Here is a 22,215-nt window from a genome sequence, read left to right on the forward strand (position 1 = left end):
CTTACATTATGGTGTCTTATCATAGCATAGAATGGTTTGGGTTGGAAGGGAGCTTAAAGAACATCTGGTTCCAGCCCCCTGCCATGGGCAGGGACACCTTCCACTAAACCAGGCTCCTCCAAGCCCAGTCCAACCTGGCCTTAAACACTGCCAAGGATGGGCCGTGTTATCACGGACAAGGACAAGGGGTTATGGGTTAAAACTTAAACAGGGGAAGTTTAGGTTGGATATAAGAAGGAAATTCTTTCCTGTTAGGGTGGTGAGGCACTGGAATGGGTTGCCCAGGGAGGTTGTGAATGCTCCATCCCTGGCAGTGTTCAAGGCCAGGTTGGACGGGGCCTTGGGTGATACGATTTAGCTTAAGGTATCCCTGACCAAGGCAGGGGGGTTGGAACTAGATGATCTTAAGGTCCTTTCCAACCCTAACGATTCTATGATTCTATGATCACCCCGTATCTATTTTAATGTGTAAGGGATTTTTTTTAGCTTGGGGTTTTCTTGCTTAGAATACAGTGTATTGTGCTTACTGACACTGGCCATAACTTGAGACACATATACTTCTGTGAAGTGTGTGGACATGTGTCCTGGTGGGATACACTTAGGTCATGTGAGTGTTTGTCCATTTTTAACCCAAGGTGTTTTTGTGAGAGATTCCACAGTAGACTTCTGATGGAAAAGCTTCTACTTTCTGTGGAAAAGCTGCATGAAGTTAGGTGTACCTTTGATGTTCCTAGCCTACAATACCTTTTATTTTTAAAAAGGAGGTATTAGCCATACCTTGCCCCTGTTGTAGGGAGATCATGCAGAAGCAGTTCTGTTTTGCACATTACTACATGTTTTTTAATTGGCTAATAAAAACTCACTTGTTCAGGTTAAGCAGTTTTGAAGAGTGGTCAGTGACCTATTGCTGCTGATAGAATTCAGAGATCTCGTTATTGAATCAGGGCACCTTTATGAAAGTGATGAGGATGTCTAGTTTTTAAGGTCAGATATTACTAGGGACAAGTGCTTCAAGTTTTTACCAGACAGATAGCTGTGTCAGGTATAAATTGCAGAGTTTGAGTACCAGGGGACTGCAGTGTGACCTGTGTGGCAGGAGGCCATGAGCCACCATGTGCTGTCGCAGCAGGTTCCAGTCAGCTCTAAAAACCATGTGAGTAAATTGCCTGCCAGAACTTCTGCCAGTCAGAGGAACACACAGGGCCCCTGCTCAAACCTGTTTGAGAAGAAAAGCAGCAGCAGCTATGAGCTAGAGCTGAAGGTACTACTGCAGCCACACTTCCAGAGATAAACTGCTGGCCATGTGTTCTTGAACGGAGACACTCCATATAAAAGTCGGTGCACCTCTGAAGGGTCTGTGACCTGTGGGCACCCCAACACAGGGCGGGTGGGCAAACCAAGTGATTGTGGCTGGTTGGGTGACCTATGCCGAGGAAGGAATGCAGGAAAACCTAAAGAATTCCTAATATCTGTCTTTAAAATATTTCTGAGACACAAACTAGTGGTGCTTTACAATGGATTCCGAGTATATGGAAATATTTTTAAAGTGTCATAACCTTTCCTATCAGTTTGAAACACACTGCTTTCCTGTTTCCAGTAAATAGCTTATTTAAAGCACTGAAATTGCTGGGGTGCTTTAGAGATCTGGTCTCAAGTTGTGAGTAGCCACTTATGCTGCCAATCAGGCCTATCTGTATGGGTTAGCAGTAGAGAAACATGGAATACAGTAATACTATCCTTGGCAAAGGGAGAAGCTTGGGCTCTGGAAGTGCCCATACTGTATTTGCCCTAAAGAAATTACTTGGCATAACAAGTTGGTTGTGGATACTCTCCAAACAGTGTACACTTAGTTTTAGTATTCTGTAGGGTTTTTTATTAGCCAGTTTAGTTTGTTTGCTCCTAGTGTCCTTTAGTTGAGCACAAAGATAATGGGTGAAGGCCATTCTTAGACTGTTCTGTGTACAGTAACTTTATCCTGTTAGGTAAGAAAGGTGTCAAAACCAGCATCATATCTTCACTGAATTTAACAACCATTAGATTCTTGTACAAGGTAGAATCACATAGCGTCACTATAGGCTGAGGTCTCATTGGATTTGACTAGGCAAATTCTAATATGCTTTTCAAACTCCAGTTATCTAGAGAGAATATTGATAGTGAAAATCTGATTTCATCCTCTTGGTCTTTTTCTCAGAGAGGGACACACATGAATATAGTTGACTCCCTTGTCAACCTAAACAGTCTTCTGAAATTGAAAAGGAACTTGTGATTTTTCCAGTTCTCTTGGGAGGTTTGCTTAGCTGTGTTTTGATACTGTAATTGCTACTCAGTATTTATTCCAGTGCTGACCACTTCCCTGCAATCTGGAATATACATGCCAAGAGAAGGCTGGCACTTTGCCTCCCTTGAGGCAAGTTACAGAAATAATGTAGAGATATTAGCTATAGATGGGACAGACTTGGATAGCCCTGTTCATGAAGTATTTTAAACAGTACTGAAGTCTCCTACTGACAGTGCTTTCTTCTCAGTGGCGTCAAAGCAAGTCATACTGATTTACTGCAGCTCATATATACTGATTTACTGCAGCATTAGGGCCATTCTGTTCTTCCATTTTGGAGACCATTTCTTTTTCTAGGAATATTTTTGAGACAATTTTTTTTTCCCCTCTTTGAGAGAATGAGCTAAAGCAGTGTTTTCCTCATGAGGTGGGATAAGACCTGCAAAGTAGATACAGATTAATGAATTTGGTATGTTTCTTTGTGTAATGAGACTTGGGCAAAATTATTTTCTTCCTAAGCACTGGCTAGGCAAACTGAACCACTGTGCAGTTGTGGCGGCAGCACTGTGGTCAGGATAGAATGTCCTAATGTGGAGTCCTGTGACTCCTGATTGTCTTAATAGAAAGAGTCTGATATGAAAGAATGGAGAGGTAAAAACTCTTCCCCTGGAGGCTCTCTCCATAGAAGATAGTTTCAATGAGGAGAATGTCATGACAGCTGGGACAAAAGGGTCTTCAGGAAGCTCTGCCCAGAAAGTATAGAAGCTGGTGAGTGAAGAGTAAGGGAAGCCCCTGATACAACTGGCTGTAGAATCATGGAAAGATTTAGGTAGCATGGAGAAAAGACCAACCTCGTTGCGGCTCATAATTCTTTGGAAGGGAGTAGATATGTTGTTAAGTTTGGGAAAACTCAAGTGGGCAGTTTGAGTGTTACAGTAGTTGCCAGACTAAAGGATTAGCATGTATGCATTAAACAGGAAAACACCAGAGTGCAGGATAAAGGCAGCTTAAACTATCTGGGAAAATAAGAAGATGCAGACTATAATATTTTGGGAACTATCTACAACTGAGTGATAACTGTTGACACTTCCACCCTCTTCTTCATTGAAAGATTTCCTTAAATTTACCTTGAGTTTGACACTGTGGTATCAGTGTCCAGAGTTAAGAATTACAAAATGTTAAGATTTCTGACCCATAGGTGTGTCTGTAGAGACAGGACACCTGACCCTTGGAAGAGATGATTCTGTCTTAGCAGGAACGGTATTTCCAAAGTTTTTTTTTGTTTGTTTTTTTTTTTTGTTTGTTTGTTTTTGTTTTTTTTTTTTTTTTTGCTTGTTTTTCATCTGTGGGAATTTCCTTTGACATTTCCTTCTTCTCCCAGGGTTACTTTGATACAGATCTTACTAGGTACAAAAGTCAGTCAGAAGTTCAATAACCTTCAGACACTTCTGTAGCCGATTTCATAGGTTCCATTTCACTGTTTTCTTACATTTTTTCATTTACTTTCATTCTCCATGTAATATAGTTCAGCTGTCTTCTTCAGACTACTGTAGAAATAGGCTTGTTGGTTTGGAATCATCCTACTTTAAGCAGGAACCAAAGCTTGGAGAATTATTGACCAAGGTTTCATTTAGAGTGAAAGGAGAAAGACAGAGGTCTATTTCAAAAGAATGATTTTGAATTTTTTTGTAAACTTTTTTCTTGTACAAAAGTATCTTATTTGAGAAAAAGTTGAATTGTGTTAACTTTTAACTTATATGTAAGCTAAAATATTGAACTTGTTTTTTTTCTACTTTGCTACTACCTAATGGGATTTTTTTGTTGGTTTTGGGTGGGTTTTTCTGTTTGTATGGGGACCAAATACCCTTCAAGTAAGAAGAAAATGTAATTTGAAGCTTGACTTCATTTTTGCTTTGCTTTTCATTTTTACTTTTGCTTTCATTTCATGTCTATTGATGATTCTGATTTTTTTGAAAACAAAACCAGGCTTCTATCTTTAGTGTTCAAGGCTGCAACCCAAAAGAGTATTGTTTTTAACCTTCTGTTGAAAAATAATGATGGCCACAGGAGAAGATTTTGTCAGGAGAAAAGTGTTCAAATACCTGTATTTCTGTTGCTTAGAAAAGGGCTGTAGTGGAGTTTCAGGTAAAAGTTGTTTTATGGTAGTCAGCTACAACTAGTCCAAGACTGTAGGGGAAAAAAAAGTTTATAGTACAACTTTAGTGCAAATTACTTGTGCTTATAATAGTATTTAAAAGACCTGCTTATAATCACTATACCTCCATCACCAGTTCCTGTGATGGATGCTGCAGATTAATGTGTTCTGTAATGGAAAACCAGATCTGTGAAGAGAGTGATGCCTGTGGGAGTATGCTGCTTGGTCTTTCCAAAAAAGCCTAGGTCAACAAACTTAATTAATTATATTTTTTATTAGGTTTTAGTTGTGGTGTTTTTTTATTTTGTTTTTTAACAATGCATATGCAAGAAACTTAAATATATATATGAATAATTTGAAGCAGAATTAAGGAAGAAAACATGAGAACTTATTTTTTTCCTTTTTCCACTTTTATTTCCCCTTTCTCTTTTCCCAGTAGGGTCCTTGTTTGGTTTTATTTTAATTCTCTCATCTCTTGAAAGAAACATAATTTAGGGTAATTTTGTATTAGATTAACTAGGTTAGCCAGACTATCCACATTTAATGAAGAACTGCTTTTATCCAGTTTTACTGCTAATGTTTGTCAGGTGATTTGCTGAAGGTCAAGCATAAGTTTTGCTTCCCATTTCAGAACCACCCTATTTATTAGGTCAGTGCTGCAACAACAGACTGAGGGAAAACAAATTATTGTTCTAGTTAATAATTTCAACAGCACAACACACTACAACATTGATTCACTTAAAATATGTCAAATGCTGAAAATGACCCAACTTTTTTTTATTATTTTTCTTTTCACAGTATGTGTTTTGTACACACAAGCCATTGGAAACAAAGAATGGAGAGAGGTAAGATGTATAAACCTTTTGAGTATCCTTCAGGCTGGTTGTTTGCCCTAGCAACAGAGGGCACGTCATAGCCTCTTTATTAAAGAGTCTTTAAAACCTAATCACATTAATCTTAATTTCCATATCTGTACTCGTATTTCCATCAAAAGGGAAAGCAAAATTAGGGAAAATATGTGAGTTTCCTGTTTTACAGTCTCCTTGAGATAAGTGAAATCAAACTTAGCTATTAGTCTGGACAAAGTCTGTGGATATCAAGAGAGGAAAACATTCAATCAGTACAAATCCTATGGAAGAATTCAGCTGTGGTGATGGTTGGTGTCAGCAAAACTAGCTTCTAGTTGCGGTAGAGATCTACTTTTCCCGTGTGGTGTTAGGCAGAAGTTAAGTGCTGCTGAGTAATGTATACATCAGGCAACAAGGGAGGGAGGGGATTATTGGACTACGTCGTCTTAACCTATAAATACTGGACAGATGTTTTAAGAAACAAAATCAAGTACATCTAAATTAATTATCTACACAAGTTCAATATTTGTAGCCTGGAACTGTCTCCCTGTACTTAGTCATCTAATTTTTCTCCATTAATATTATTCTTTGAAAGAGTTGACAGTGTTGGGGGAAGGGTGCTCATCTCTCTACTGATAAAATGTGCTATTTAGCTGCCTTACAGAGAGAATTGATGGAACTGTTCTTCACTATAAGTGGTCCACTGTGTGGTCATTTGTTCTAAGAATAGAGCCAGGAGAGGAATGAACTATCTTACTATTTTTTTTCCCTGTAAAACAGAGGAGGACTGATGTTTGTGTTTTTAGAATTGATATGTTATTACTACTATTTAAACATTCCAGTGGAGGGGCAGGGGCATAGAAATTAGACTTGTTCCCTCATACTAGGTAGTTGCCTGGAGAAACTTATTTTCTGCTCTGCTGAAAAATGGTGGATGTTGATTTCAGTCTTTATGAGATGAGAGAATTGAATTGGTCTCCTGCTTGGAGAAAAACTCGTGTAACTGAGCAGTACATGAAACATTGTACCTATTAAATTTGCTGGGTTTAGTAAAATTGCTGCTCTCTGTTCTAACTGTGCACTAGACATCCTCTTAGTATACCTACTGGATCACATTCTTCTGATTTATGTTAAGAAATGTCATTTTGAGGACCCTAAATTGGAATTCATTAATCAATTAAATTGGCAGAAGTTGTGGACATACAGAGTTCTAAATGTTCTGGATAGCCAATTCTAAAAACTAGAAGTCTTAAGGCGTATGAAGGCCATTGGTGTGGTTTGGCAGTCAAGCCTTGATCGTTACTAAAGCATTCATGTCCTCTTTTGGCCTAGGGTTAAGAGGATTCCGTCAGAAATTCTGGCTTTTATTGTTGTCTAAGGTTAATCTGTAATTCTATGGAATTTTCATGCTTCTCTGTTGTAACTGTTAGAAGTATTAACCATTTTTAATTGTCCTGATGGAAAAATTGTAACATTATCACCTTAGAAACTGTTCCGTGTGCTCACTTTGAGGTGATTTAGGAGATTGTCAATGGAAAGGTTCCATCTGCTCATAATTTTAACAAGTCCAACTTTGTAACAGTTGCAGTGTGTCACCTCTTTATAGCTTTGTATTGTCTTCTGCCATTTTATTTCCTTGACCAGAACAAAAACACCTGAATAGAGCAGTGTGCAGCATTATTGCTTGGATTGCATCTTGACACTGTTTAGAGTATCTTGGCTGCACGATGCGCTTGGGTATGTGATTATAGCATTATTATATGACAGTTTAGGAACCACATAGGTTAAACCAGACTTTTGACATGGCAGTTGCTAGAAAGGCTTGGTGAGATTTTTCCTGTTTGTTTTTGTTTTCTCTCTTAAGACATAATTATCTCTATATTGTCTATGAGAAGGAGGTCTAGGTACAGGTATTTTCTGCTCAGTTGACTGTTCAAACTATTTATAGTTTAGGGAAAAAGATAACATCCTGAGGGCAGTTAATCTGACCTAATTTAGATGACTGCCTTATATCAAATGAATCATTCTTTAGAAATGCCTCCAAGTAATGATCAAAAGCCTACACTTTGAGCTATGTCAGATGTAAAGTTTGTTGAGTAGAATCCGATTCCTACTAGCTGTTACGACAGCTAAAATTCAGAGGTTGGCATGACAGAGGGACTGACTCAGGATTGCATTTTACGTGTTGTGATGTATTATATTTTTACCAGTGGTAAAAAATAAGGTGGTAGGTAGAAGATTAATTGATGTATACATTAGATGGGTAATCTTATATAAAATATCTTTATTTTAATGCTTTTTTTGCAATGGGGAATGCACTAATATTGTGTTTTTTTCAATAAAAATCTGTATATGTGTCCATTTTGTTGCATTTAAACACTTACCTAATATTTTACAAGCTTATATAGGTGGATTTCACCTGGATCAGTTTGTAGAAGACAAAACTGAGACAAATAACAAGCCCCTGATAGTATGTGTAGATGTTAATGATGTTCCGTCATGGCAACACACTTTACATTGCTCATCCTTTTTTGCGTATTTCTCTTCCTTCTTTTGCCTAATTATTTTCTTTTGAACACTGCAGAAAATACAGAAATTTTCTGCAGAAAATGCAGAAAAACAATGCAGAAAAAATATGGGGATCATAAACACAGTAAATCATTTCATAATCTCCATAATTTTCCTAACACTGTATTGTAGCATTGTGCTTTTCTTTCTTGCCTTCAGCTAAGCTGTTCAGATGGATAGCCATTCTGATGGATTCAATACAATAGTTAAATCTTTCATTTAATGAAGGGTAGATGGTTTCTGATCATTGACTGTGGTACAGATTCTAGTGGTTTTACCCAGTGTTATTCTTGAGCACCAAATCTTGAACAAAGAATTAAAATGTTTTGTTCTCAGTTTAATAGGGTGTTGTTTTTCAAAACAGTTGCCCTGGCTTCACTTACAGTGTGATCATCGGGTATGTCACTTAATATAACTGGCAACAAATGCATCATCAGAATTGGAGCTTTGGCTCTAAAATATTTACTTCTCCTTACTTTATGAGGACACATTTGAAATATGGCTCAGTATAACACTGTTATCTACAGAAGCCTTAAATGATATATGGAAAGAGTCTGAATTTCTTCATTTCGAAGCCGATGTTCATTCTGAAACCAAGAGCGAGCATTTCAAACATGAATGTTAAATAAGTAGTTGGCATTGTAAAATACTCAACCAGCTGCAGTTTTATTGGCAGTATGCAGCAATGGGTAACTAACTGTTAAGAAACCGCCTATGAAGCGAGGCTCTGAGCCTCTGGTCCATCTACTGTAGCAATGCTTTGGATGCAGATTACATTTGTGTACCTGTCTGGAATTCAGACATGACTTCATGAGCTGCCAAATGTAATTTTATGTCCTCAGTAAATTTCCATTGCGTCTTCTAAAACAATCGTTCATGGCTTCCCATTCTTCAGGCCTTCTTGTTCATTGATTCTATTCACTTTTAATCTGGAATAAATATGCTGGAGACTAAAAAGAAGCATCTTTTTTTATTGTGTCATTAAATTGAGAGAGAAGGCAATTAGGGAAATTGCACTGGAATCCCAAGATAGTGAAAGTGGCCAGTTTGTAAGAAAATCGGAAAATACCATCATGAGCCAAACCTAGTCCTTGTAGAGTTTATCAACAGGAAGACTTTTCCCTTTATGTGCTTGCACTGCTTATTCAGCCATCCTAACTGATGTATTAAGTTAGCTGCTACATTTTTTCCTCGTATGCATATAAGGGTTTCATTCATCCATATGGAATTTCATCTGCCATTTTACTGTCCGATCACTCAGTATGACTAATGCTGCTCTGCCATGTCTTCGTAGTTGCCTTTTAAATATTCATCCTGTTTGATTCTGTAAAAATCTATTTGGTTTGTAGCTTTTTTTTTTTTTTTTTTTTTTTAGGGAAATAATACTAATAACTGTACTTGCCACTGGTGAGGCTGCATCTCGAATCCTGTGTTCAGTTCTGGGCTCCTCGCTACAAGAGATACCGAGCTGCTGGAGTGACTCCAGAAAAGCACTGATTCTGTTACTCTCCTAAATGATGTCTCTAAAGTTACTTGCTTGTTGGCCATATTAAGATTTTAGTTTCACACAACTGTTAGTGGGAAAATTAGGCTATGTGGAGAACTATTTAATTAGCAGCTGTGTTATTAGTTGTAAGTGATTGGATTATAGAAATAACCTATTCTACTTAAAAAGGCTGTAGGTAATTGGGAAAACAGATTTAAAAAGGAGATGCTTCATTTCGCTGAAAAGTGTAGACTGGTGGTTTTTAGAGGCCAGCATTTTTATGTCATCTATAAGAAATTTTAATAGTGATTTTTCAGTTAAATAATTATATTTAATGCAAAGGAATGATTTGTATAGCCATTGGAAAAAGTAAAGAGACCAAAAACCAAGCCTCAATTAAAAGTGACTTAAAATAATATAAAGAAAAGCTAGCAGTGCCACTGAATCTCCTGAGTTTTGTAACAATTTCAGTCTAACTGATGAGTGATAAAGGGAGCGGTGTAACAGGCATTCTGTTAGGCCTTCTCTGGCCTCAGTGGAATTAAATCATCACCATGTTGCACATTTATCTTTTTTTACTGATACAATTCTGTCATGCATTTTAAATCAAGTCTGAAAGATTTCCCAAGTGTAGCATGGTTGTTGTGTAAAGTGAAATATTGTTTACTGAAAAAAATGCGGATTTGATGGGAGGAAAAGTACTTACACATTTATGATACTTTACTGTTTCAAAAAATGAAAACTGACATTTAGCTGCCGTTTTATAACTTTTCCTTCTGAATTAACTTTCTTTTTCTAATTCATACAATTCATACAACCTTCTAATTCATACATAGTTCTGTTTTCTAACGGAACTATAAAACCCCAAGATAATGTAGTCATGGAATAATGTAGGTAAAAGGAATCTTTCCAGCCTCCTGGACAACATTTATCTGCTGTATCTAGTTCATCAACTGATCCATGCAAAGCCATCTTCAAAGTTAGGCCAGGTTGTTCAGGGCCTTTCCCAGAGCAGAGACTGCGCAGCTCTCTGAGTGACCCATTCCAGTGCTTAATCCCTCATTCTGGAAGAGTGTTTCCTTATATACCTTCATAATTTCTTTTGCTGCAACTTTTGACTATTGCATCTTGTCCTTTTGTTGTGCTTTCTGTGAACAGTCTGGCTATGTTTTCTATCATGCTGTTTAGGTAGTAGAGAATGATAATGGAAACAGATCTTTCCTAAACCACCTCTTCTCCAAGCTGAATAAACTGGGCTCCATTGGCTTTTCCTCACGTTGTGTGCTCCAGCCTGCTGATACTGGTGTATATATATATATATATATTTTTTTTTTAAGTTTAACAGAACTGCTTCCAGTTTGTTGATTCAGTTGCATTTAGACCCCAAACTGTACCCAGTTTTCCAGGTGGGGCTCCACAGATGTTTAATAGAGGGGGAATAATTATTGCCTTTAATCTGCAGGCTGTGCTGACCCTAATACAACTCAACATGTTGTTAAACATGCACCAGGACCTTTTTTCTGCACCTCTCGTACCCCACCTCTCAGTCCCCAGTACCAGCACAGGAGTTTTTGTTGAACTTTGTGAGAGAGCCTACAAGGCTGTACAAATAAACTGAGTTTTTTGTCTGAGGGGAGTGTCTGTGTCCCCCTCTAGTCACAGTCATTTTATGGTATGTAGTAACAAAAGGAAACAGAGCTTAGCTTTACCTTGCTATGTGCCTTCATCTTGCTTTTCATGCACTTGCAGAAATTGTCATGCTCCCAGTCCATTAGTACCTTCTATGTGAGAGAAATGTAGAGTGTTTCTGAGTGTGCAAGCCAGCATCTGTGCTGCATTAGGGTCAGCACAGCTAGTAGGTCAAGGGGGGTTATCCTTGCCCTCAGCAGCAGTGAGACCATAGCTGGAGTGCCGAGTCCAGTGCTGAGCTCCCCTCTGTGAAAAAGATACAGGCACTAAGATGTTAAAGAAGTGGGAGCATCTCTAATATGAGGAGGGACAGAGAGAGCTAGGATTGTTCAGACTGGAGAAGAGGAGGCTTGTATGTTATTCATGTTTATAAATACCTGGTATGAGGCAGTAAAGAAGGCAGAGACAGACTATTCTCATCTATACCCAGCAGAAGGACAGGAGTCAATGGGCACAAATTGAAATGCAGAAAATTCTACTTAACATTAGAAAAACCCTTTTCACTGTGAAGGTGATCTTGCACTGGAACAGGTTGCCCAGAGACATTGTGGAGTCTTTGTCCTTGAACATGCGCAAAACCCGACTGGACAACCTGTTCTAGCTAATCCTGCTTTGAGCAGGAAGGTGGAATTGGAGAATCTCCCGAGACCCCTTGTAGCCTCAAGTATTCTCTGATTCTTGTCTGTTTTCCTTAGCCATTAACTTTATTTTCCTCTAAACGTCTTTTCCAAAGTCAGGTATAGCCTTCTGTTGTGCAAACTGCCTTTACTGTTTCAGGAAGGATCATACTGTCACAAAGTGATCTGTTTATGAATGTGTCAAGCAAGAGGTTGGTCGAGAGGTGTTAGTGGCCCTAAATGGACTTTTTTCACAAGTTATCCTCTGAGCTCACTCAGTTATTTGGGGTTTGTGCCTTTCAATTTAGATAATGGCTTTGGCAGCAGAAAGTAAACTTTCTTAGGGTACAGCTCCCTGTATTCTTTGTTTTCCTCTGTCTTCCATGTATATAGAACTGTCCCAAAAGGTTGAAGATTCTCTTGTTCTCCTTCAAGCTTGTCCTAATTTGAGGATTTTAAGAACTTCAGTAACCTTTCTTTTTCCTGCTTGGTGAATCTCCCAGGGCAATTTGCTACTTGAATCTGCACAATGCTGGGAGATTTTTTCATTTAAAAGTCTGTATATGTGTGTCTGATTCTGTTGGACATAGCATGAAAGACTAGAACTTAGTATGTGTTCTTCACTTACCTGCTGTGCTTCTGGTAGCTTTGCCAGTTGCAATGCAGTCATCCTTGGATCATCTTTTTTGAAGGCTTGAAGTCTTTTGCTTCAAGAGTAGGTCAGGATTTACTGGATTTCGGTACTAAGAATAAATTTTGTCTTTATGCAGCTTTAAGAGAATTTTGACAGTTTGCTGTAAAAGTGCAAATTGAAGAAACAGGACCCTTGAGGGGAAAAAATACAGGAGATATATTCCTGTTCAGAACTGCAAAATGGATGGTCCTTATGACCCCACTGTTTTCACTTCTCATCCCTGGTGTGATGAAATGCTATTTACTGGCTTGTGTCAGAGAGCAGCTTCTCATTTTCAGTGCATACCTAAACACACTACTTAATACTTAGATATTGCTGCATATTTCATTTTATCAGCCATTCCAGCTTTCATTTTTTCCTGGATTCAATATTGTTGAATGTTATAAAGCATGCAGCTGACAGGGGAAGATTTTATTTACAAATACTGACATTTATTTGACCTGGAAACTGATTGGAGACTGTGCATAAAATTTGAGCCTTACTATTCACAGGGGAAAGAAGGGCCCTTTAGCCCAGGCAAATATTCCAGCCATACTTACTGTCTGAGAAATGCTAACTTTCTACTACTGCTGTTGTTTCTCATTAATGAATATTCAGCCATTTTAGTCACCAATGTTGGTTCAAGAAAGTGTTTTTTACACCAGTCTGCTGGTCAAATTTATCCCCACATTTCAGAGAATACCTTGAATCATTTCTCAAGAGACTGACTTTTGTCATCTAAAACAAGCAGTAAGGATCACACTGTTTGTTCTGATCTGTTTCCAGGATCACATGCATCCTGTGCTACTCCTCCCTTAAGAGACTTCAGGATCTCATTTTGAATGTGTAGTATCTTCATCACTCTGGAGAGCTTCTGGAGATTTCTCCTGCCTGTATCTGTATAATGCTTACCGCTTTCATAGTTACTGCTTTGGTTTAGGAGAGTTGAAGAAATACAGTGATTGCTAATGGGTAAGCTTGGTTTCTAAACAATTAGTGCCTTACAACATACTCAGAAGCCTTCTTACAGGGAATATCAAGGTTCCCATGACACCAGGAAGTCATTCCACCTAGATTTTAAGAAATGGTGTAGTCTTGGCAAAGGAATGTGGTAACTGACACTATATGTTGAATATTCTTTGCCTTTTTATTTGGAGATGATATCGTTCATTGGGAAGATAGTTTTGCTTCTCTGTCTTTTATAGGAAGCGCTGGAATATGGAGATCTCTGAATGAAACTGTCCCAGTTGAACATTTCACAGCATAAAAAAAGTGGAAGGTACCTAACAGGATTCAAGCACACTCTGTAAAGACACAAATCAACACTATGTCACTCTTGAGGATTGTTCCTTTTCCTAAGACATTTATAGAGCTGTGTCTTGAAGATGTATTAACTTTTGTTGAATGTTTTATTGTACCAGAGATCTTTGGGTGGATAGTTGCTTTCTGCAAATCACTCATCCTCTTAGCTATAGGCCCACTTCTCCAGATGACCTGTGTGAATGAAGGTGTTTGCAGTCAGTCCCCTGCCACTTGAACGCCTGCATGCATGGTCATTCAAAAGAGAAGAGTTGCTGACTGTAATGGAGTTTCTTTAAAGCACACAAATAATGTGGCTGGAGTTCCTTGCTGTTTTATTTTAATAAGAATCAAACAATGAAATGTCTTAATTTTGAGAGGAAGAGACTGGAGTATGCTCTGTCCTTTCATACCACATACATGTTAAGTATGCAGGGGCTGAGACAGGGCTGCTCCTCTTGGAAGCTGAGGGGCTCTGTACAGGTCATAGTGGTTAGATTCACTTCCGTGATGTGAAAACCTTTTTAGGAAATGCATCTGGAAAGCAGTTGCAGTGAGGTTTATTCTTTCTTTATCCATGTTTATTGATTTAGCTAATTCCTATCAATGAAGAGGTTGGCAGTCTTTGAGTCATTCAGAAGTCTCTAGTCCCAGATTGCAGTTTTGAGGACTCCTTAATGATGATCTTTCAGCAGATTGTCAAGAAGCTTTTCAGTAGGCTATATTCAAACATGTCTTGATATGTACAATGTGTAGGGCAAAATAAAATGCCCATTTCAGTAACCGCTTCGTTGTTCTGTTTCCTGAGTACCATAGGCTCATAGAATAGTAAGGGTTGAAAAGGACCTTAAGATCATCTAGTTCCAAGCCCCTTGCTATGAGCAGGGACGCCTCCCACTAAACCATGCCACCCAAGGCTCTGTCCAGCCTGGCCTTGAACACCACCAGGGATGGAGCATTCACAACTTCCCTGGACAACCCATTCCAGTGCCTCACCACCCTTACAGTAAAGAACTTCTTATATCCATTCTAAACTTCCCCTGTTTAAGTTTTAACCCATTAACCCTTGTCCTGTCACTACAGTCCCTAATGAAGAGTCCCTCCCCAGCATCCCTACAGGCCCCCTTCAGATACTGGAAGGCTGCTATGAGGTCTCCACGCAGCCTTCTCTTCTCCAGGCTGACCAGCCCCAACTTTCTCAGCCTGTCTTCATATGGGAGGTGCTCCAGTCCCCTGATCATCCTCGTGGCCCTCCTCTGGACTTGTTCCAACAGTTCCATGCCCCTTTTATGTTGAGGACACCAGAACTGCACACAATACTCCAAGTGAGGTCTCACAAGAGCAGAGTAAAGGGGCAGGATCACCTTCTTCGACCTGCTGGTCACCCTCCTTTTAATGCACCCCAGGATACAGTTGCCTTTCTGACTGTGAGTGCACACTGAAGACAGCCTATGTTCATTTTCTCATCAACCAGCACCTCCAAGTCCTTCCCCAGAGGGCTGCTCTGAATCTCTTCTCTATCTTGAAAGAACAACTAAAGCAAGAACAAAATAATCACATTGATATTTTATGATCAGTCATTTCTATCTGTGATGTATAGGAACTGAAGTTTTTTGGTTCTGGTGGGTTGGGTTCTTATTTGTTTATTTAAAACATTTTCATGTTGAGAAAAGCTGAGGCTCTTCCTGTAGACACCATGAAAGAAAAGGCGTTTTGCAGAAACTGTAGAGAAGAGATGAAGAGAGAGCTGAACTGAGGTGAAGTAGGAGCTGGATAATGCAAAACTTACACGCTTCTAGCAGAAGGGCTATGTTTCCTAATATTTAAAGCTATCTGAAATAAGCAATATATGCAAACTTTTGCTTGCTGTTGTCGGGGTTTGTTTGGGGTTTTTTTTTTTGTTTTTTTTTTTTGAGGCCATGGTGGATGTTTGTGTTACTGAATTTCTTCAGTATTGAATTTTGTGGATTCTGCTTGGCTTTGGGACCTGATGTTTATAAATCTCAAGTGATACAATAGAAGGTGTGCACCACTCTACATTGAAATACAAAGTCTTCTGCCAGTCTGTCTTCATCCACAGATAGCTGATCTGTTCATGTAAACAGGGTCATTTTCTTTCATGGCATCTTTTCCAAAGAATTTTTACAGGCTTTCTCGCATCTCACATGTTATTGGTATTGGCAGTCTACTTAATTATACTTCATTATAGTATGTGGCTTAAACTTAAACTTTTCTTTTACAGTTTGGAAGAACAGAAGTAATCGATAATACTTTAAATCCAGATTTTGTAAGAAAATTTATAATGGACTACTTCTTTGAAGAAAGAGAGAATCTGCGATTTGATTTGTAAGTTAAAAATCTCTGTCTCTAATGTTGCAGCCTCTGTAAACATAGTAAATTTTGTGCACCATAAAATTAACTTGGAAAGAGATAGTGTGTGTTCACATGGTATACATTAATAAACATGATTGATTTAGCATTGCTTCATCAGAAATAATTGTGTAACATAACAATGACTTTTAAGAAATTGACTGGTGTTAACTGGTTAAAGTACAATCCTACTCACAGTTGTTACTTTTAGAAACAGTAAAAATCTAAGGATGTCAAAATGTTAAACTATTCTTGCAGCATAGCCGAAAAAACAGATATCAACGCACTGTCCAGAAATAGAATGTTGTGCAGGTAGTACACAGCCAAAATTTTCTTTACTGAAATAAATGCCAGTATGCATCTAAGTATATTAAACTGTAAGATTTTAAAATGACAGCTGTTGTTCTAGAAGTAGGTGGCTTTTGACATTATTCCGGATGTACTAATTTAATTCCACTGGGCGGATTGCTTTGAGTTCCGCTTTATTCTTTGGAAAACAGAATTGAGATTCTAGTCACCAGGTCACCTTGCATGTCATCTATTACATTTCACCCCATTCTTATCAATTCAGTCTTTGTGATAATCAAGCTTTTACTGAAGTGCTTTTGGTGTACTGAAATGGTTTTGAATGGGAGCATTTCCTGTATCATAGAAACAAACAAAAAATGTCTGTTTTTTCTTTAGCTGTAAATGTCTTTTAATAGCGGGTCAGAATGCTTCCTCAGTTAACAGAAGTGTTGGAGGGATGAGTGAGGAAAAAAGTTCCATTGTGTTCAAAACACAAGTAGCAGCTAGCTGTTTCCATCTAGGCTTAAATGGTTTCAGAGAGTGAAAGGAAACAATCAATGCCAAGATAGATTACAGGGTGCTTCTAAATGGCCAGGTACAAATTCTCCCATCGTCACCATGGAAGCCTGGTGCAGACTTTATTTTTTATTTCAAAAGTTGGGCTCAATGCCATTAAATCTGCTGAGTATAACTCCTGCCTGCTATTGAAAATAACTTTAACAGATAGTCACTTTGTGAAATAAAGGATTCTCTTCCAAGTAGGTAAGGCGTTGCTGAAATAAAGACACAGTTGGGGCTGTGTAGGAATGTTGATTTGGCTGCCTCTTTCACTGAACACAAATCTGTTCTGAACTTGAAACCAGAGTATCTGTTTTTAATTTTATTTTTCAAAGAAAGAGACTCCACATATGATTCTTTTTTGCAACAGAAAGTATATCTCTTGATAAACTGAAAAGAACAAGTCAAACTATAGTTAGAAGCAACTCAGTTTATTGTCAGCTATTTCTGTTTAATTAGTGAAATGACCGAAGAACTACCTAAGAAAATAATTCACAAGTTTGTTTTCTAAGATTATTTTTTAATGTTTGTTCTGTTCTTTGGCAGATTTCATTGTTCAAACAAGAATATCAAAATAATTTCTCTTAGAAGGCTGCGCTTTGTTGAAAACTGTTTCATTTCAAATAGCTAGTGAACCTAATCTTATAATCTGTGATGATTCAGTTTGCCATTCTTACTGGTGAGACTTCCATTCATGTATCTGTGTAAATTCCACACACTGAAACAGGTGAAAGAATTGTTTGGGTTCTGTCTTCTTACATTTATCTTGGATCTGTCTTCTGGCAACTCTGATATCACCTTTTTCTTTTTAAGCTATGATGTTGACTCAAAGAGCCCGAACCTATCAAAACATGTAAGTTTTTCCCCGCTGTTATCCTTTCTCCTGCTGAAATGCTTACACTTTCCTAAATATGTTTATTTCCTTTTGACTGTAATAGCAGATGAATGGAGACAAATACAGTTACTGTTCTGTGTTATAATGTTAGCGGGACATTTGTCCTGGAGAGGGCATATTTAAGCACCCATGCATACCTTTTCAGATATGTGATATGCTGCGTTTTGTTATTACTTCTCTGGGACCTAAAAAGTGTAAACATGTTTTGATTTTGTCCTTATTAATATTGATAGAAACTTTTTATACTCATATCATCCTGAAGTGGAAAGGATTAAATAGTAACTTTAAAATTTAGAGATGTGATAATAGAATTGAGAGACTTCTGAGTGACTTTATTTTTTAAATAAGTACAGGATAGCTTTGATAAGTGAACCTTTTGGAACCTGGAGCAAAAGAGTATAATAGAAGCAATGTTGTGCGTGTTTCACAGTGAAAATAAAAGACTTCCAGCCATTGATCTCCAGTTGGATCCCCTGTGTAATGATTTAAAGATCCTGGCAAACTGTTTTTCATCTCTCTCATCTCGGAAAGATGGTCTGTATAATTGCAGTGCTAGCCGTGAAGATGCAGAAAAGGGAAGTCTTCTGTATACTGTCTTCAGTAAGGATAAAGGCTTATCCTGGGCTTCTGCTCAAGATTGTTTGCACTTCTATGGTACCTAGTTTATCTGAATTATTTTTTTTTTCCCCTGAAGCATACTTTTTTGTACAAAAAACCTTGTAATTAAGCTGTAAGAAAAAGATAAGACACAATATAAGTCACTAAGGAAGTGCAAACAAAGACGTGTACAAATATACAGCCTAGATTTCACTGTTTGATTACCGGAACTGGAACTCAGCTTTGAACATGTTGCTGAGCCCATGGAAAGCCAAGTTCTTCTGAAGCCTGTTCAAGTAGCTTCTGAATTACATATGTGCCTGCAATGATCCAATTAGTATAGGCTAAGCATATTTGTATGCATTAGGTCCTGTTTTTTAAACGGAGCCTATTTCCTGGAATCTTCAGTTGTGGAGGGAAATTTTATTCTTCACACATTAACATTAATATCAGAAATACCTGTTTTCCTCCATTGTCTTCCAGAGGAGATCTGTATGAGTTGGTGTAGACTTGTGCTGAAGGCATCCAAACTATCCACATAGAATATATGCACACAAAGAAGATGGCGGCTCTGAGAGCGCTGTGAAAGATGGTAGCTAGAAATGTGTTTCTTAACCACAGCTGATAATTTCTATCATTTCTGAAGTGGTCAGGGTTGGCCTGGATTGTTCCTTTTGCTGCCAGGTTCCTGTGTATCTTTCCAGTAGCTCTTAACAATTTAGGCAGTGAATAGGTAGGAAGTGAGCAGAGCTTTGCTCATATCTGTGCACTGGCAGCTTTGTTTCTGAAGCATGTCAATAGTATTTGCATAGCTTGACTGCTCATGTGTTGTAGTCACCTTGTGTGGAGTAAAATCTTCCTTGTTCCTAAAAATCTGTTGACCCATTCCTTTGGGCAGTGTCATTTCCTAGTTGAACAGTTTGAGGGAATGAAAAAATCAACCTGAAGAATTTCAATTTCAGCGACTCAGTTTTGCTTCATTTGCTTCTCATTTTGCCAAGTTTTATAATGGATGTATAAAGTAACCAGACCAGACAGTGCTGCTGTCTGTAGTTTTTCATCTGATTTAGACGGATTTTAGCTGTCTTTAATAATGTTTATAAACCTGACTACCTGAAATCAGACTTTTATGTTCATGGTAACTTCCTGATTTAAGGAAAGAATGGAGTAATGGACGATTGTCATTAATAACAGACTGTGGAATTAATAGGAATTAATCCTTCAAACACCACCGAAAAAAAAAAGAGGGGGAAGAAAATTGTGGTTTCAGTGTAGAAAATGGTGTTATTCTAGAATATGCCATGCTGAATGTTTTTAAAAATAAATGAGGAGATGAGTCTTTTCAGGTAAGTCTTTTAAAATGGCTAAAAAATTAATCTTTAGGGAAGCAGTGTTGTGGTGTCAGATCAATTAAAGGACATAGTTAAAAAAAACCTATTTTTTGCAATTATTTTCTTTGGTGGGATTAGTTCTCAAAACCAGTTCATTTTATGGACCCATAACTAACACAGCTCAGAGACAGCAATGAGTGACCTAGGCTGAGAGAAGAGTAAGAACTACTTGTGTAGATAGTCCCTACTGTACACAGTATCTTGAAGGTACAGTTTGCTGCATAGGAATCATAGTGTCTCGGTCATTACTGTTTATGAACTAATCTTACAAGCTACTGTTACCACTACTGCCTGTGATGCTGGGAAGAACAGAGCTAGCAAGCTATTTTCACTTGGAACATAAGGAGTGGGTCTGCAGCATAAAATCATTGTATACAACAGTTTGAAAATCCATTCATATTTTTATACTACTTATATCACAGGGAAACATATTATGAAAATTTTTAGTGGTAAAGTATAAAACAGGAAAATAAAGTGTGTCATTAAGGCAGTGTTTGTGTATAATTGCAATCCAGGATGCTCATACAGATCCTGCACAGGCTTGAATTTGCCAACATAATTAACTTCCAAGAAATTCATAGAATCAGTGTACAATATCTTCATAAAAGAGAAATTTATTAAAAAGCTCCAGTTAAAGAAGGTAAAGAAATAGTCATGTTTCTAATCCTTTTGTTTCCATCTCAATTTAATTTTTGTCAATGAAACAGGCAGGAAAAAAAAACAGTAAGTGGACTGTATTAGAGTTACTTCTGCAAATATAAACCAATGTGAAATATATAATAGTCTTTTTTTTATGATTCATTATTGCATATTTATTATTTAGATGTGATGTTCAGCAGTGTGTTCTACAGTAATGAACAGCCCAGATAAATTTGTTTCTATGTGGAATATGAATTCTGAGTTTTAACTTACTGCTTTTCAGGATTTTTTGGGGCAGATGTTTTGTACACTAGGAGAAATAGTTGGATCACAGGGGAGCAGATTGGAAAAATCAATTGTGTAAGTATGTCATTCTTGAATATTGGATGAATATGTACTGTTTCATGGGGTGAGTTGCAGGGCTTTTGTGCTGTGAGGTATCTGGATACTTGGAATCAACAGACAAGGCTTCTAAAAGAGAATAAACTGTAGGTGCAATAGAAGTCCTTTATAGGCTAAGATAATTTATGTTTCAATTTGGACAATTAGCAAAAAAATCGACTCACTCAAAATTTTTGTCAGCTTCATTACAACTTGCATTAAGAATAGTTTGAGCAAACTAACCTTAAAAATGTTTTTTCTATTTAGTTCACAAATTGGCACATAAATCTTTACTGCCTTTTGTTCAAGCATCAAGGAAAAAAAATCTGTGTTTCAAGTCCAAATGTTCCTACTTGTATTTCTATTGTTCCCACTAATCCAATTCCCAACCAATGAAGCAATGTAGTGTATCAAATATTTTCTATTTACCCTACTAAATTTATCAAAAACTTTCTTAGAATCAATAGATTTTTCTCCCACTGAGAGGATTTTGATGTTTACAAGCTATTGTTCATAGGGATGTGTGGGTATTTAAAATAAGAATTGTTTGAGTTTGAACAATCTTCATTTTCTTCATCCTCAATGTTTGAATTGAAAATATTGTATAGTTTTTACCTAAATGTATGCTACAGATTCACCTATTACATTAAAAGCAAATGTTTAAAGCCTCAGCTGGACATTTCGTGTAATGGTAAGAACTTTTGACTTGGAATTTTTGTCATTTTTCTGACAAAATGCTAAAAACTAAATAACCCAATTAAATACTTTAATTTTTATAAATCCTGTGCAAGTGTTAGGTTGGAAAAACATCTAAAATTTCCTGTTTCCGTGCCAAAAGTAATTTTAGGTTGTCTCTAGAACACATTCTGGAAAAATTAGCAGTTCAGAACACACCGTTTAAATTGATAAACTAAAAGAGATTTTACATAGTTTTCCTAGAATCTAAGGATCCTTATGAAATAAAAACTTTATTTTAAAGTAAAAGAAATATTTCCCTTAGACTATGGCAAACTTTAATTATTTTTTATGTTTAGAAAATATTTTAATGTGATTTAATCTGCTTGAATTTGAGACTTGCACAAACCTGAAACAAATCCTTTTGAATCATAACTATCAGGGGTTAGCTAGCACTGCTTTGTGGAGAGGCATTCCTGTAATTATGCCCTTCCAGACCATTAGCCTTGACTAAATTCTGTCTGTAAATGTCTTACTTCCAGTCATTTGGGTTTTGTACAAAGGCACATTTCAGCTCTTCAGCAGGGCTCGTTTATCATACAGTTCATGCTGAAAAATAAGAGTAACATGACAAAAAAAGTCTTTGCAAAACATTTTCACATGGTGTTTTATCAAAATAAGTCTTTGATTTAGTTCCCCTAATTTACAGCCAACAGCAGGTGATCCAAACTGATTTGTAACAATTCTAAGCTATTAGCTCTCTTGCTGAATTCCATGAGTGCTTGTGGGTTGACCCTGACTAGACACCGGG

At 37.5% G+C, this 22,215-nt stretch overlaps 1 protein-coding gene across 3 annotated transcripts in view; it reads left to right on the forward strand.

The window, feature by feature from the left end:
• CPNE8 (copine 8) overlaps positions 1–22,215 on the forward strand; it is a 91,321-nt gene that overhangs the window by 12,695 nt on the left and 56,411 nt on the right. For all 3 annotated transcript variants that reach the window (XM_061467490.1, XM_061467489.1, XM_061467488.1), the window contains exons 3-6: positions 5,229–5,275; positions 15,853–15,956; positions 17,640–17,679; positions 20,632–20,708. In XM_061467490.1, coding sequence (XP_061323474.1) covers positions 5,229–5,275; positions 15,853–15,956; positions 17,640–17,679; positions 20,632–20,708 — 268 coding nt within the window. The remainder of the gene's footprint in view (positions 1–5,228; positions 5,276–15,852; positions 15,957–17,639; positions 17,680–20,631; positions 20,709–22,215) is intronic.

The sequence above is a fragment of the Pezoporus flaviventris genome, unplaced genomic scaffold (genome assembly GCF_033815535.1).
Source record: "Pezoporus flaviventris isolate CSIRO_AGI_PZ_B2104156 unplaced genomic scaffold, CSIRO_AGI_Pfla_v1 ptg000045l, whole genome shotgun sequence".
NCBI lineage: Eukaryota > Metazoa > Chordata > Aves > Psittaciformes > Psittacidae > Pezoporus > Pezoporus flaviventris.